At 40.9% G+C, this 17,127-nt stretch overlaps 1 protein-coding gene across 1 annotated transcript in view; it reads right to left on the reverse strand.

Annotated features, from left to right (window-relative positions):
* Nucleotides 1-2,047: 2,047 nt before the first annotated feature.
* BACH2 (BTB domain and CNC homolog 2) overlaps nucleotides 2,048-17,127 on the reverse strand; it is a 293,625-nt gene continuing 278,545 nt past the window's right edge. The window contains exon 4 of the mRNA XM_044067191.1: nucleotides 2,048-5,753. Coding sequence (XP_043923126.1) covers nucleotides 5,298-5,753 — 456 coding nt within the window. The 3' untranslated portion in view covers nucleotides 2,048-5,297. The remainder of the gene's footprint in view (nucleotides 5,754-17,127) is intronic.

A 17,127-nucleotide genomic window follows, 5' to 3' on the forward strand; every position in this document is an offset into this window, starting at 1 on the left:
ACATTTCACAGAAACTGGCAGCAGCTATGTAGCTTTATTACATCTGAGAGTGTTATTATTATTATTATTATTACAATTATTATTATAGGTTCATAGGTAGGTACTAAGCTATTGGCTCTACGGCCTATATAAGCCTAGCCAAAAAGGTACCCTGGCTTTTGCCACCCAAGAAAATTATTTTCCTGTGCCCCTGTCGAGCAGAACCACAGAAGTGATCCCTGGGGTGAATTTCCTATCTCCCATCCAATCATCAAGATTTTTCTTGAAGAGTGCTAATGAGTTTTACTACTACTCAAGTCAAATTTCAGACATTTTAAAATAATGAATGCCTGAGGGTTCTGGACAGAATGACTACACATTCCATTTTATAATGCCTGGAAACAATACGATCTAAACAGCTACTAACACTTGGCTTGAACCTATGCTTCACACCTTCCTATTGTCTGCATGCTTTAGTGCTTTATAGGCAATTTATAAGGTCCAAGAGACTCTGATTTTTACTTCTTCTGGGGTTGTCCTTTTGCACAGCACATTATAATAACCTTCACTGCTACTGACATTTCTTGCCTTCCATGTGATATAACTGATTTCTGTTATAGGAGTACCGAACATTAACACATGCCCCTGTAATATTCCTACAGTGTGTGTGTGTGTGTGTGTGTGTGTGTGTGTGTGTGCAGGGTGGGGAGGGAGGTACTGAATAGTAACACACATGCTTGCACTGTGTGTGTGGTGTGTGGGGGGGTACTGAATATTAACACATGCCTCTGTAATATTCCTACAGTGTGCGTGGGTGTTGGGGGGACACTGAATATTAACTCATGTACCTGTATTATTCCTGTAACGTGGCTGGTACTGAATATTGACCCATGCCCCTTTATTATTCTTGTAGATTGGAGGACGACTGAATATTACCTATCTAACTATCTATCTATCCATCCTTTGTTGACCGGATTAGTCCTACTAGGCTAGTGACTTCTTTTCAGGGGAGATCGGTGGTAGTACTTATATTACTAAGAGAAATTTGGCTAGGGCAATGGGGAACGTCCTTTACTCTTTTTGATAGGTGCTGTGGGATTTTTTACATCCCAATGAGCTACTAATAACTTAAGCAGATGGGACCTCAGTTTAACATCTCATCTGAAAGATGACACACACAGGAATACAGCACCACCTTATGCTGCACTGCTGTGTCAACAATTGAGCTACCAGGTGCGGGAATAAAACCCACAGCCTTCTGTACCAAAGGCAAGTGTGCTATCAGTTGCTACACTGAGAATGCACTATACATGTAATAACACATGCCCCTGTACTACTCCTGTAGTGGAGGGTATATTAATTCCTGTGAAGAGATACTGAATATTAACACATGCCGTTGTATTGTGATTGCAGTGGGGGCAGGGGATCCTGAATATTAACACATTCCCCTGTACTATTCCTGCAATGGGGGGAAGGTATTGATTTTTAACATATACCCCTGTACTATTTCTGTGGGAGGGATACTGAAGCATCTGCACTATTCCTGCAGTGGAGGAGGTACTGAGTATTAACACATGCATCTATTCTATTCCTGGGGAGGGGGTACTGAATATTAGCACATGCCCCTGTAATATTCCTATGGGGCAGGGTGGCAACTGAATATTAACACGCCCCTGAATTATTTCTGTAGTGTGTGTATATGTATGTGTGTGTGTGTGTGTGGGGGGCTGGTCCTGAATATTAAAACATGTCTCTGTATTATTCCTGCAGAGGAGTACAAACATTAAGATTAAAGTGTCTGAGGCAGTAAAGACAATACACACACACACACACACACACACACACACACAAACACACACACACACAAAGACACATATGCACACTGACGCATACAACTGCGTGCATGCACACAGGCACACACACACAGATGCACACACACACACACACACACACACACACACACACACACACACACACACACACACACACACACACACACACACACACACACACACACACACACACACACTCTTTTTAAGCAGTATGTGATTGAAAAGACAATGCTCTACTTTGATTACAGTTCCTGAAAAACACAAAGCAGTTTTTGTTGCAGGGGCCAAAGGCCCCTCCATATATAAATGGATTTCTAAGTACTGAATGAGCTGCTGAACTGTTCCTGAAATGTGCAACATTTATTGAAAAATTTTGCTGAATGTCCCAGTGCAGGTGCCTGTAACCAAGCACCCCTGCCCCAGGGCATTTCCTTTCCTGCCTGTGCTTCTGTAGTCAGTTTACTGATCTGTTGTCCTGCAAAGTATAATAAATTACTACTTAAATTCACTTACATATAAGTTAGTTTGATGGCCTACAACTGACAGCGTGTGTCCCATAACACCATTACTGAGTTGTTGGGACACATATGGCAGCGATGCCATCTGTGGTCATTAAAGGGTAGAAGTCAAGGTTATCCTGGCTCTTACAGAACTGCCTGGGTGATTGCAGACAGAGGTGCAGGGAGATTCTTCCACATGATAGAAAGTCCCACCTGACTTGTCATACAAACATGTTGCTGGTGCACAATTTCTGCTTAACAGACATCAGTGTATGATACAGATGCAAAGATCTAAATGTGGTAGTGTTAAAAAGATATGGCAATTTTTTTCTGATAAAGGTTCTTTAGATGGAAGAAGAATTAACTTTTGGATAAGCTTACCTTCTGATTACATGTAGCATATCCACCTTCATGTTGGTGTCCAGAGGTCAACAAATATCACAGACAACAGACTGCCAGCTGAGTGGGGTGAAAGAAGTGAGAAAGGCTTTTGTCTGACAAACACAGTTACGGAGAAGCACACTGTTTATATACAGAGACCAGGAACCTAACAAACAACACTAAGCTCATAAAGAGAGAGGCTTCTACGGGTAGTTATAGCCAAAAAAGGGCTAGATGAACAGTGGATGAATGGGAACCAAAGGGGGAAAAAATATGTATACGTACACACACACACACACACACACACACACACACACACACACACACATATTTTTTTCCTTTGGGTTGGATAAGATGAAGGCTTCCATCACAATAACTTTCTAATATCCAGAAGATGACATGCTTACTTTCCTTAGGATTTCTACTAATGAGAATTTCAGTCCAACAAATGAAGACAACAAGTGGTACAGCAGTGAGCAACGCAGGCTCTCACTTCTTGGTTCCTCAGTGTGCTTTTCACCTGGGGAGCCTTGTGTGTGGAGTTTGCCACCTTACCTGTGTCCACATGGGTTCATATAAGCTGCTATGTGTTCACTCGCATTACAAGATGTGATGTAGATGATTTGGTGATTCTCCAAAACTGTCCACGTATGTGTGCCACATGTGAGCAAGTGTGTGTGTGTGTGTGTGTGTGTGTGTGTGTGTGTGTGTGTGTGTGTGTGTGTGTGCCCTGCAATGGCCTTTCATCCTACTCAAGATTAGTTTCCATTTCTTAAGCAGATATTGGACATCAAATCAGTAAATGGGATTATTGAAGACACACACCAGAAGAAATCAGTGACACTGCAGAACTTGTTTCTTAACAGATAAGACAAGCATTTTCATGTCATTCAACACAGTTTGCAGATGGCTTGCAAGAAGCATGAAAAAAGGTGAAGCCTAGCATTGTCAATGCCTTCAAAAGCCAAGCCCAAAGTTGAAGAACAAAGATCTGTTTATCAGGGAAAAATAAGTGGAAGCAACAGTAAAATAGAGCGTGCAGCAATGGAAGCCCTCTACTCCTGTAAATTCTTCGGAAACACAACAGTCAGCCTCAGAGTGAGACTGGCATCTTGTGTACATTCCTAGACATACTGTGCCATACTAACTGCAGTAGCACTCTAGTCATTATGTTTTAAACCTAGGACTAGGTCAGCATGTTTTATTGCAATCCTCTAGAATGCAGGAACATTACAGTTACAGAGACGTGGTACACTAAAGCCCGAACAGTACAGCTCTTGATAGCATTTCACTGCTGAGGATCATGCATGTGCCCAGAAGTAACACTAAAACCCACTCTTGGTACTACCAAGCTAGATTTTGCACACGACTGACATCTGTCAACCAGTAAACTCAAACATTACTTAGCATGTCCCAGAACACAAGAATACCCAAGATAAAGATTAGAAAATCTCCTAAAAATTTACCTGCTGTTTGCCTTACTTCTGGCAGTGTATGCTGTTTATTATTTTTTTTTTATTTGTTTGTACTGCTTATACACTGGTGCAAGTCCAAATAAAAAAAATAATAACAGGGCATGTGTCATAAATAAAGTTTGTCTTGCCAACATGAAAACACATATCAATTACAAATTAAAATACAGACACATTTTCTATTGTAAACATAAACACTTTGGCAAGATCACTTTCTTTTCTTCCTACAATTTTTGTGCCCTTAGCACAACAGTCTTGTGTTCACTAAAAGCATAACATTTTAGATCAGAGAGAATGCAGCACCATATGGGAAGGAAATTGTTCTCTCTGATAGAAGCACCCTGCCCTGCTGCCATGCAAGTGGTGATGGTTTTGACCATGTGCTAGACGTAATTTGCATAATAAAACCCAATCTGCTCAAAATGGCACCATTTGACGCTATGCCAAATACTGTCTATGCAACAGCTTTTTGAAGCTTCACTTCCAGCACTGAAATGTTACAATTTAATGAATATGGCTGGGCGACTGAAGGATGGGAACCCAACTGTGTAACAGGTTACTGATGCTAATCCTAGTACCATCAGCGTTGCATTGAGAGGAATGTCAGAACTCACCTGTGTGATACAATTAAAGGGTTGCAAGTTCAGGTAATGACAATATAAAGAGCACAGGGACCTTTGCATATGGATTTATATACACGCATACACACAAACACACAGTCAAGCAATAAAAAATATCATTGTGTGTATATAAACGGTCTTTGATGAATAATAGCGAACATTCAGAGAAACTTCCTGAGTTTGGGTTGTGACATGGCCACTGAGAAAAGCTGCAGTTGGGTCCTCAGAGGTTACATCTGAGATGTTATCTGTTCATCCCTGTTAAGAATGAAATTACCGTACAAAGTACAGTGTTACCACTGCATAGTTCCTTGCCTTGGCAAGGCATAGCACCATTGTAAGGATAAATCCTGCTTGTTGAGAACAGAAAAATACTGAGAAACAGTATTGCTGCTAAGACCATTGTAGTGTGCACCAAAAACGCTCTTCTAGACAACAAATGAACATGGCCATCGCTGACTGAAAAACAGCTGTCCACGTAGAAGAAACAGGTGACCAAGGAAAAGGTAACCACTAGGTGTAATCTTTTCTCGGTTGTTCATCCGTTGTACACTTGTCAGTCATTTCCTGGCAGAAGTCCACTGTAACCGTCTGGTTGCATTGTTCAGATAAAACCCCTCTATCTAGTGCATCCTGCCGGCCAGCAGTGCAGTTTTCTGAACCATTGTTAGGTAACCACTGAGTCCCCAGTTGAACTGGGCCTTGCTCTGAGCAGCACTGAAGGTTTTCTGCAGCACGCTGGGTCCTTAGGTTCTGTTCTAATGCAGAAAGGGAAGGGCTGATGATAGGAGTGGTGGGCTGATCCACAGGCCTAAGGACTGGGCAGTATCTATGGAGGGCCTGGATCTGTTCTGGACTCTGTATGTCTCTGCATACTTCTTGGGAAAGGCATGAGAAGTTCTCCAGTAATTCACCCATGCAGGCCTTCAGATGATTCCTTTCTGTCAACAACTTGTCTTTCTCACATACCTGAAAAACAAGTGGGAAATGAAAAAATGAAGAGTTCCCTAAATAGGCTGAAGGCATTAAGTGTGCACTGTATATTCATCAAAAAGCACTGTAAACAGAACTCAAACATTTAACATTCAAGTGTCAGAGCAAATGCAGAGACAAACTACATAGTCTGAAGAACAAATATTAATACCGGGAACACAGAACTGTGAAATCAAATGTTAAAGCTTTTAATCCTATGTCAAAAATGCATCCAATCATTCAGTTTGACAAGTAGAGGAATGGAATGGCCTTACTGCAAGTACCAATTTAAATAACATAAATGATTACTTCTGAGTCACCAATCATAACTAGTTTTGTTAGGTGCTAAGATATATGGATTCCAAGCTCTCCTCCATAATGAAGAACGAGAGACAAATATTTTGGGATCCATACTTTAAACACATTATCTGAAGTTAGAGTCAGAGGCCTGAACATAGTTCTTTGTGATACATGGGTCTTTTAGTTACCTATATGTATTATCAGTTAAAAGGTTTAACAGCATGAACTAGCTAACAGTTTATAAGCTGTAACATACCTAGCGCTGCCACACAAATGATGCCTAGAATTGAAGCTCACCTCTAATCAATTAAGAGCTTTAAAAGCTATTAAGCAGTTTGGCCCAAAAACGTTTGCTCTCTGTTATGGTTTATGTGGCAGTGTAAAGTGTGTTACAGATTTCAAAGCCATTAAGAGATTTCCAATACAGTTCTGTAGCAGGCTGCTGTTACTGCGGCAGTGTAAAGCTCACTAATAACAGTGACAGGCATATGTACGCATTCTGTTATACCACTTTTCTTACAGCAAGTTACTTTTGTATGAAATGAGCTTGAGTTAAATGGACTGAACTTCTAAATATCCACTGTGTGCACAATCCACAAATGATAGTAGGACAACTCCAAATCAGTACCTTAGTGACGAAAGCTAATGACAGCACACCAAAAAACATAATGTGAAGACAAAGTCTCTTTAATAATCCACAAGAAGAGATGTTGCATAATGGCACAAGTAAACCGATTCTGATATACTTATTAAGATGTCACATTACATTTTGCAACCTATATAGCATAACTGTGTAACAACAATAATAACTACAATAACAATGTTAATAATGTTAATAATGAACTTGTTCACTAAAGCTGGTCTGCTGCTACTGTTCCCTAATTACACACTGCACATGTAAAAGTCATGGAATATACGTTTTCTTGGATTTGAAATGTCAGTAAATCTGAAGCTTGGAACGATATCATCTAAACCAGCAAGTCGAAAGAGGTACCAAGCAGCTAGTAACCAAAGAAAAAAATCATTAGTTAGTATCCCAGTCCTGGTAAAATTTTTCCTCATTCTTAAATGCTTCTACGGTGAAAGAAATACACGAGTCGTCATTCTGTGTTAAAAGTCTTCCTCTTTATTAATTCAGGTAGGTCACTGTTTCTCTTTTAATAACATGGGATTGTTTATGGTGGCAATGCTCACTGTTTCCTTCACAGCATGCATAACTTTCATCTTGGAACACAACTGCCTGTGCATTCTAGTAACCGTTTTAAAAAGAAAGGCAGATGTTATGTTTGAAATCTATCTAACTTTCACGTACTATAAAGAACCAGAACTGCTGATGTCTTCTGTTGATGTTTGCCTGGGACTGTTATTTGGACTTGGGAAATTCTAACTTATGAAGAAAGTTAAACAAATGATTAGTGGATCATACTTTCTGGACTATTTTCTTCTGGGGATTTAATTATCTACAGTGGATAACTGGAAATAACAGCAACTAACACAATTACAAGGATTTGTTTTTCTTTTTTTTCATCATCTACACAAATGAAATATTATATTTTATTTTCCCTGTGCAACTACAATATTGTCCTTTACATATTGTTTAGATATTTTTAAAAGTAAAGAGTTTCTATTTGTTCATTCATAAAAGCTCTCGACCAATGCAGTATTTTGCTAATGAGGAGTAACCTCCAAGCTCTAGGGTGACACTCTTTTTTGAAGGGAAACTGTTTGGCAATCACCTACTATAATTTAATTTTGGTTGGCTCATTGGAAGAGCGATCAACAACTGAGATCTTCATATCAGATTAGTAATCTGATTGGTGGCAGTGTACAGTGAATACAAGAAAGGACTACTCTCACTGGAAAGATATCAGTAGCTTGTGTGTGTGTGTGTGTGTGTGTGTGTGTGTGTGTGTGTGTGTGTGTGTGTGTGTGTGTGTGTGAGTCTGTGAAAAAGTTTGGTTATGTCTCATTTACCATTGGTAAGCTTGCACTAGAAGGCACTAACCTTAGACTGTGGTAGATGAAATGCTGGGAGTCACTGCTTAAATCCTTGTTCTGCAGCTGATAGCGTAAAACTTATCTGGGTGTGACAGATGTCGGTCATAACCCAATATAATATTGCACATGAGCCATAAGCTCTTAAATTCAATTATTCTCTTCCATACATATCTGTTCCATATTTAGACTCCATAACTCCTTCATGTCACAGTGGGAGCAGTGGGATTCAATTCCCAACCTGTCTTTTATAGTAACAACTGTGGAAAAACGTAAAATAGCAAAGTACATAGCAAGCAACATTTTTCCACTGTCAAAAGGGGAAAGCAAAGAAGGCCACTACCAAAATCACTTCTTTTTTCTTGACATTTGTTAAAAAGCTTATAAGTAGCTGAATTAATTCAAGAAAATGATGACAGTGGTTCATAGACCATGTTTAAGAATGAACTGCCTTGCCAAAGGATAAATCTAACAAAAATTTGTTTAAAAATGTTACTAGATTGATTTATAGGCAGCAATACATGTGAACCATGTTTTTGTCATGACTATATAGAACTTGTGGTCCCAGTCTAGCAGCATGTTTGTACTTTTTCAGTCATATTAGGTCTTAGCTTATGTTAAGGTGCTAGGTAATTAGTGTTGCTGCTTCACAGTGCATAAACACTTGGTTAACTTCCTGGCTATGATATCATCCATGCTGAGTGTTTCCACTAGGAACTATCATTCTATCCATTTGAAATACTTTCTTTTCTTTACTCTTCTTTTCTCTGTGAAACTTGCAAGCCTCCTCCACCCCCATGGGGGAAGCAACGCCCCCAAACATATATACCAAGCCCAAAGTCACACAAACATGAAGAAAAGAGAAAATTCCTGAAAAAGGAACCACCACCAGCTCGCACTTAGAAATCAGACCTGTAGTAAGTTCCTAGAGAAACAAGCGATGAACAAGTTTGCCACTGGGGGTATGAACTCAGCAAGATGAATCCTTGTCCAGTAGGAACTCTACATTGGTGTAGGAAAGCCAAGTGGAGTTTGTATGCACATGACTCTCCCCTGCAGTTCAAAGCTTTCTCTCACATACCAAAAACATTCTCGGGCCATGGTTAGCATTGTCCCTCACAGTAAGAGGTTCTCTGGTTTGATTCTTGGCTGGAATGCCTTCTGTGTGGAGTCTGCATGTCCCCCCTGAGGTTGGGTGATCTTTAAAGACATGCAGGTAGGTGCGTGAGTGTTTGTGCCTTCTGTAGAGGCTGGGCACTGGGCTGGCAATTCGACAACGTAAAAATCCACTGCCAATCTATAGTGGACTGGTGATCCACTGTGGTGACCCCTAACCAGGAAAACCTGAAAGAGAAGACCAAAGACATTCTGGAAGGCTGAAAGGCAGAGCTGACTTGTCTATAGGTGTGCCTGTGAGGGAGGAAGTCTGAGCATGTGTGCCTTGTATTGAATTCGGGGTTGTTTCCTATCTTGTCCCAACTGCTATATGGGAGAGGATCTGGCTTCTGCAACACTGGACTGGGCAAAAATCGGGTATAAAAAGCAGGATCTTAGACTCCTATTGACAAATCAATATATACAATACAATGCAGCATACTGAATTTCAGTGTATAGCAATGAAAAGTTCACAGATGTGGATGTGAGTTTGTAGGAGAGGTGCCTCCATTTTGGTAATTGTTACGACAATTTGACTGCTATCAGAGCTATGATTAGGGTGGGATGGAGGGGGTGACTACTCCACGTGCAAGCTATTACATGGATATGATCAGCAGTTGCCGATGGGGTGTGACACAAGTACCAACATTCATTTAAGAAACTGCAGCTGATATTGTGGCTTTTTAAATGAATGTATTTAGTAGTTGTAGAAATAATTTATGCAAGGTAAAGTTGCTAACATCATAACCTAAAATATATTCAGTAGCTGTAGCAAAATCTTGCATAAGCTCTTTGATATAATTCAGACAGAGCTCTGTGAGTGTTTTCTTTTGGTCCTATACTTTGGGTTGGGGGGTGCAAGTTCTGGGATTGTTCAGTGTATCAGATAAAAAAAAAAAAACTCTTATTTTTTAATGTGGTGGACACACAGAATAGAAAGTCACTGCTGCAGAAATGTTGTCCCCACTATCTAATGCTCTTGTTAATCAGTATGGCGTTATTATACAGACAGGCCAACATGTGGCCCTGCAGTTATTATAATGAGGTATAGACTCTGTCACTGTAAAAGAAACCTGGAGAAGGTTCACATTTTTTGATATTTTGACATCATTCAGCAAATCTGTGATCAGATGATTTTTTTTTTAAACAAGAACATCTTTATTAAATGATCACTTATGACATGGGCAATGCTACATTTACATAAATGAAAACAAACCATATTGATATATTTTTAGCTGCAAACATTATACACCACTTATGATCTATCTAGTCATTACCAGTTAAACATTACATAGCACAATAAATCTTGCCTACTTTTAGACCTCATTTCTCCTCCAGAATGTTATTCTGCATGTATTGTTCCCACAATTCCCATTTTTCTATGTAATTTACTCCAACCCTTTTCTAAAGATCCCATTTCCAGTTGTTTTATCTCCGAGTCTATATACACTACTTCAAGTCCAGCTGGCTTAGTAATTGCTTTTTGGCTGCCACCATAATTAGACTCAGCAAGGCCTTACTATGTCTAGGCAATTCCAACTCTGTATCATGGCTCAACAAGTCACTTCCTTAGTTATACCAATTTGCTCACCCAGCATTTCTGATAGAGTAGTCTGCGGGGAACTTTTAAAGTCTGCCAACTCATTACACTCCCAAAAATATGTTTCCAATTACCTCTTTCTTCCCCATCACACCTCCAACATTTGCTATCACCCCAATGAAAATTATTTGGACTCTACTTGGGGTATAAAAATAGCTATGTAAACACTTCCAAGCAAAGATCCTAAATCTTTTAGACTTTGTTGCACATTTGGGAGACATACATATACCCCCCATTGTGATCAGATGCTGTTGAAGATAGAACTGAAGAATACAATGCTTCCCAGTAAGAAACGCCACAGCATCAAGGGACTGAGACTACTCCTCATGTCTGTCCTTAAGTATTAAAACACATGGTTTCCCACTCCCATAGAAGTATCCAACTATGTTAAATGATTCCAAAGAGGTTGTTTCCCCTAGTGTATGAGGCAGTTCATTTCCAGCAGTTTGCTGTTCTTCTCTACACTAAGTGTTTTGTTTTAGTTTTGCAAGCCTTTGGTTTCATCAGCCTAACTGATTTATTTTTGAGATATTCTGACACTTGTACGTGATTTACATCCAATGAGTCAAACAATGTCTTACTTTCATGTAACTTATAGACAAAAATTTAACGGCATTCTCAAGTCTCCTCCATTTTAAAAAAATACTCCTTTAACTCAATCTAAGTACTTAATCACACAACACATACATATTCAGAAACACAGACAGACTGGCACACACAAAGACACACATACACAAAACAATGTAGGGAAGAACAGACACATTCAGAGATACAGACAGACACACTCACACCCAGTTCAACCCCCCCACAGGATCTATTTTTCCTAAAAACAGCTTTCAGAATGTTTTAAGCACTCTTATTTCACTGTACTGCCTCTATCATCACATCTATCATTGACTGAAGAAATATCTGTTGCTTTCTAGCAAATGAAGGCTTTTGATACATAAATTCAGACCAAAAAGCAATATCATCTTTAGAACTAGCAAAAAATGTAGACAAGAAAATGGCTAAAGTACTGCCTAAACTGACAGAAATGGAACATTATGGTTTTGTGGAGAGGAGGCAAACATTTGACAACATTAACAGAAGTATACTGATTCCAAGGGAAGCAGAGTGCAATAAGACCCCATTGTAGGTGGGTCTTGATGCAGAGAGGGCATTCATTAGAGTCAGGTGGAATTTTATAATTAGGACAATGGCAACTCTGGCATTTTCTGACTGAATAAATTGGATTAATTTGGAAGATATATGAAGGGTCAGAGGCAAGAATCAATGTGGTAATGGTTCTTATCTGACAAACTTTGAACAGAGAAACCAAGTAGGGGTGTCCTCTTTCTCCTTTATAGGCTTTATACTTAGGCAAAGATAATAAGGGACTCACAAACTGTAGGATGTAACTGGTATGGTACTCAAGGAAAACTAGCCTTATTTGCAGATGATATTAGTTTGCATTTAATAAATTCAGAAAAGGATATTTCAGTGTTGTGGAACATTTTAAGACAGTTTCAAGTTTTTTCAGGATATAAAAAAGACTAACAGTAAACTATGTTCCCACACACAAACTGGTTCAGCAATACCCATACCTATGTGGTCGTGACAAGATGTAGTACTTACGAGTCTGGATTAAAAAGAATTCTACTATGGCAGCTAAGGATACGTGGGATGAGACTAAACAACATATAATAAAAAACATTGAGAAGCTGGAAACTCTTGGACTATGGATATGAATAGTAAGGTACACTCAATGAAGATGTTTCTAGATTCTTTAACATTGTATACAGATACATTTTTACCGACGAGAGGAGAAAGTGTAGACCATAATTAATAAAGAATTAAAGGGATTTATTGGGAGGGAAAGAGGGCAAGATTTATGTGGGATAAGGTGTTTCTTGCCTCAGACCAATGTGGTTTAGGATTACCAGATTTCAAGGTTCTCTTTAGGCCTGCACAGTTTAGGCTAATATACACAACACAAACAGAAGACTATAAATCAAAGTGAAAAGAAATGATGTAGAAAGGAGAGTCCACAAAATAAGGAGAGTAGGATTATGGATGCAGAAAGTTAAGCAGAATAGTAACAATGATGAAGAATATACACACTCCTCCTTCTAAGGCCAGCACCATTTTTACTACTACTAACTCACTACAAAAACTTACACTCTTAATGTTTCCTCCTATTACCCAACACGAGACTTATCCTTCCTACTAACAGCACTACACAAACCTCCAATATATCTCTCACTCACCACACACATCCCCACACAACTCCAATTCAACTATGTCTTTACTTAATCTACTAACTTCAGTAACCCTTGTCTTACTAGCACAAGCTACTTCCTACTACCTCACTAATCCCAGACCACCTCCTCACCATACCACCATTAACTCTGTCATTACTCCTAATATTCATGCTAACATCTACATTCATCCCTCCATATTTCACATTCCTCCATTTCATCTAATGACAACCCACCCACTTCCAGCAATCCAGACCAGCACTCCCACAATAAAATACCACACAGATATTGCTAACCTATTCCACAGCATAATACAACTCATATCCAAAATACCCCTTTTTGGTGATGTACACCCAAACCCCGGTCCCAACACTACACTTGAGTACTCAACAACACAAATCCCAAATCATCTCACTACACATCTTCTCAGAAAGCCCTCTGAGCTGCTCATACATAATATTATCATCAAAAGCATAACGAACAAAATCTCCGACCCACATGCACATCTCTCCCGCTACTCTCCCGACATAGTGGTGCTTACTGAAACATGGCTAAAACCAGTAGCAACTAACAATGAATTAATTCCTCTAGGCTACAACATTCAATGTAATGACAAAAGTGAAAATAAAAGGTGGAGGCTTTGCTATCTTATTCAGGAACCAGTTAAACATAGAAATAATAAGCTCTCCAATACCTACTCTAAAAACAGCTGAAATAATACTCACTAAACTATACCTGAACAACAAAAAAACTATTAACCTAATTGGCTGCTACCTTCCAGCAGATAATAATATTGACACAGTAGAAAACCTACTCAACTGGACATCTACGTCACTACCACAAGAGACCATAATACTAGGAGATTTTAATATTGACTGGCAAATTTGCAACTCCTCTAAACATACTAACTTCTTAAACATCTGTGGGTTCTCTCAGCTTATCCACCACCCAACCAGAGTCGATAAAACCACAAAAAGGGAATCAATACTTGATTGGATACGATCAAACAGGCTAGACAAAGTACAGTTGTGTACACTTACCATAAATGTAGATGTTCGAGTGTATTCACTGTTGCAGTCATCACATTTGGGTTATCCCTGCCAGGGTGGCCCTCAGCTGGCCTGAATACCAGAGGCTTAGTATTTCTGCATCAGTTGCTGTTGCTTCAGGACTGATGTCAGGTCGTCAGTAGTATAAAGTAAGGCAGCTGATGCCATTACATCAGTTTTTCTTGCCCTGTCAGGAGCCCCCAAGTGGGAGCCAGGATATGGTGGAAGAACCCCACCAGTAGGAAGTAAATACCAAAAATGTTCCTTCTAATGAGAGCGAGATAGAGAGAGAGAGAGAGAGATCCAAGGGGTTTGGAGGGTGGGAAACTAGGACTGCAACAGTGAACACACTCGAACATCTACATTTATGGTAAGTGTACAGAACTGTACTGTGTTCTTCGTGTTTCACTGTTGCAGTCATCACACTTGGGTGGATCCCCAAAGCTGAGGAAAAGGGTGGAGGCAATCAAGGAAACTAGGGGTGGCTAGGATGCCCTGCAAGACTGCGGTTGCAAAGCCTGCCCTGGATTTGGAAAAAATAGGCAGGTGGTAATGCTTGGCGAAGGTATGGACAGATGTAGCTTCCAGGATGTCCCTGGTGGGAACTCCTCTGAGGAAAGCTGTAGAGGTGGAGGTTGCACTGGTAGAGTGAGTCCTGACCCCCTGAGAGGGAGGTTTCCTGTGTTGCTTGCAGCAGAAATGTATGCAGTGTGCTATCCATTTGGAAATGGTTTGCTTGGATATGGCTTTTTCCCTCTGCTCCTGCAGCAAAGCTGACTAACAACTGATCAGTCTTTCTGAATGATTTTTTCCTGTCTAGATAGAATCTGAGCTGTCTGTAGAGAGTGCAGTATTCTTCCCCCTTGTTTTGTGGGTTAAGGAAAAAGGTTGGCAAATGAATGGATTGGTTGAGAGCCACACTGGATACCACTTTAGGCATGAAGGATGGGTTAGTCCTGAGGGAGACCCTGTCAGCATGGAAAATAATGAAGGGCTCTACAGCCAGTAGTGCTTGTAGCTTGGATACTCTTCTTGCTGAAGTGATGGCCAGAAGCAAGGTGGTCTTCCATGAAAGATACTTTAACTTTGCTGATGCTGCTGGTTCAAAGGGGGGCAGGGTGAGCTTTTCAAACACAAAGTTTAAGTCACAAGCTGGGGTAGGTGCTCTTATGGGTGGCCTCAAGTTGCTAGCCCCTTTTAGGAACTGTTTGATGACAGGGTGTGAGAAAAGAGGTTGGTCAGCGCTGAAATGAGCAGAGATAGCACAGGCATAAATTTTTAATAGAGGAAAAGGATAGACCCCTGTGCAGTAGGTCAACTAGGTAATCCAGGATGAGTGGTAGGGAGGGCTGTGTGGTATCGGCTCCCTTAGCCTGGATCCAGGTGCAGAACATTTTCCATTTGTCAGCATAAGACTTTCTAGTGCTAGGGTGTCTGGCCTCAAGTATAACATCTAGAACCTGTTTACTGGGGCTGGCAGCTTGTACAGTGGTCACGGAATAAGCCAGGCTGCCAAACTGAGGGTCTGCAATTGGGGATGCATGAATTCTCCTTGCCTCTGGGTCAGGAGTGTTGGGAACTGAGGGAGATGCCATGGTGGCAGGAGGGACAGGCTGCGGAGCAGTGGGTACCAGTGCTGGTGTGGCCAGTCTGGGGCAATCAGGATTGTCCATGGTTTTTCCTCCCTTATTTTGAGCAGTACCCTGGTAATGAAAGGCAGTGGGGGAAATACATAGACCGAGAGGGTGACCCACTGGAAGGATAGGGCATCCACTTTCCAGGCCCTGCAGTGAGGCTCCCTGGTGCAGAACTTGCTGAGCTGATTATTGGAGTGGGAAGCAAAGAGGTTGATCTTCGGGGTGTCCCATTTCTGAGTTATAAGGGTGAAGGTTCTTTGGTTTAGTTGCCACTCATGTGGGTTCAGAATATTTCTGCTTAAGTTGTCTGCCAGAGAATTTAGGGAGCCTGGCAGAAATTGTGCTAACAGGTGCAGTTGCATAGCTGAGTCTGTGTGTGAAATAGTCATGGTGAGCCTGCATAGAGGGTAGGCATGCTTCCCTCCCTGCTTGTTTATATACCACATCACTGTGGTGTTGTCGGTTTTGATCAGTAGAGCCCCTGGGGAGAGAAGGGGTCTGAAAACTGTCAGTGCATGCTGGACAGCTAACATCTCTTTTTGGTTGATGTGCAGATGTATTTGATGTGGGCTCCATTGGTCCTGTATGCACCTGCCATTCAGGTGTGCACCCCAGGCATAGTCTGATATGCCTGTGGTGAGGGTATGGGCGGTGTGGGGTGGTGAGAAGGGTAGTCCCTTGTTGAGGTGTCATGCTGCCGCCCACCAAAGGAAATCTTTCCTTAAACAAGGTATCACTGGTATAAGAGTTTCCAGGTCTTGAGAGTGTTGACACCGGACACTTTTTAGGTACCACTGAAGTTTCGTCATATGCAGTCTGGCGTATGGAATGAGTAGAATGCAAGAAGCCATGAACCCCAGAGCTTGCAGGATTTTCCTTGCGGATAACTGGGGTCTGGTGGCTAGTTGAAAGAAATAGGCTGTCAGGTAAGTCTGCTTTTCTGGTATAAGGAATGCTATCTGGGATGCTGTGTCCAGGCTTCCCTCCCAGGAATATAATTTTTTGGGTGGGTATTAGTTTGGATTTCTTTTTGTTGACAGTGTACCCTAGGGAGGTCAGTAGGTCCTTTACAAAGACCAGGTGCTTGAGCAGCTTTTCCTGACTGTCTGCCTGAATTAGGCAGTCATCTAAGTATGGGTAAATTTGAATATTTCTTTGCCTGCAAAAAGCAATGGCAGGGGGCAGGCATTTTGTGAAAACTCTGGGAGCAGTGGTTAAGCCAATGGGAAGCATAGAGAACTGAAAGTGCAGAGATCCTGCCCTGAAACGTAGATATTTCCTGCATGATTCCCTGATTGGGATGTGTACATAGGCCTCTTTTAGGTCTAGGGTGGCTAGCCAATCATCCTTGGAGAGCATAGGTAGTAGTTGCTGGAGGGTGAGCATTTTGAATTTTGG

The sequence above is a fragment of the Protopterus annectens genome, chromosome 1.part0 (genome assembly GCF_019279795.1).
Source record: "Protopterus annectens isolate FY-2018-M chromosome 1.part0, PAN1.0, whole genome shotgun sequence".
Lineage (NCBI taxonomy): Eukaryota > Metazoa > Chordata > Ceratodontiformes > Protopteridae > Protopterus > Protopterus annectens.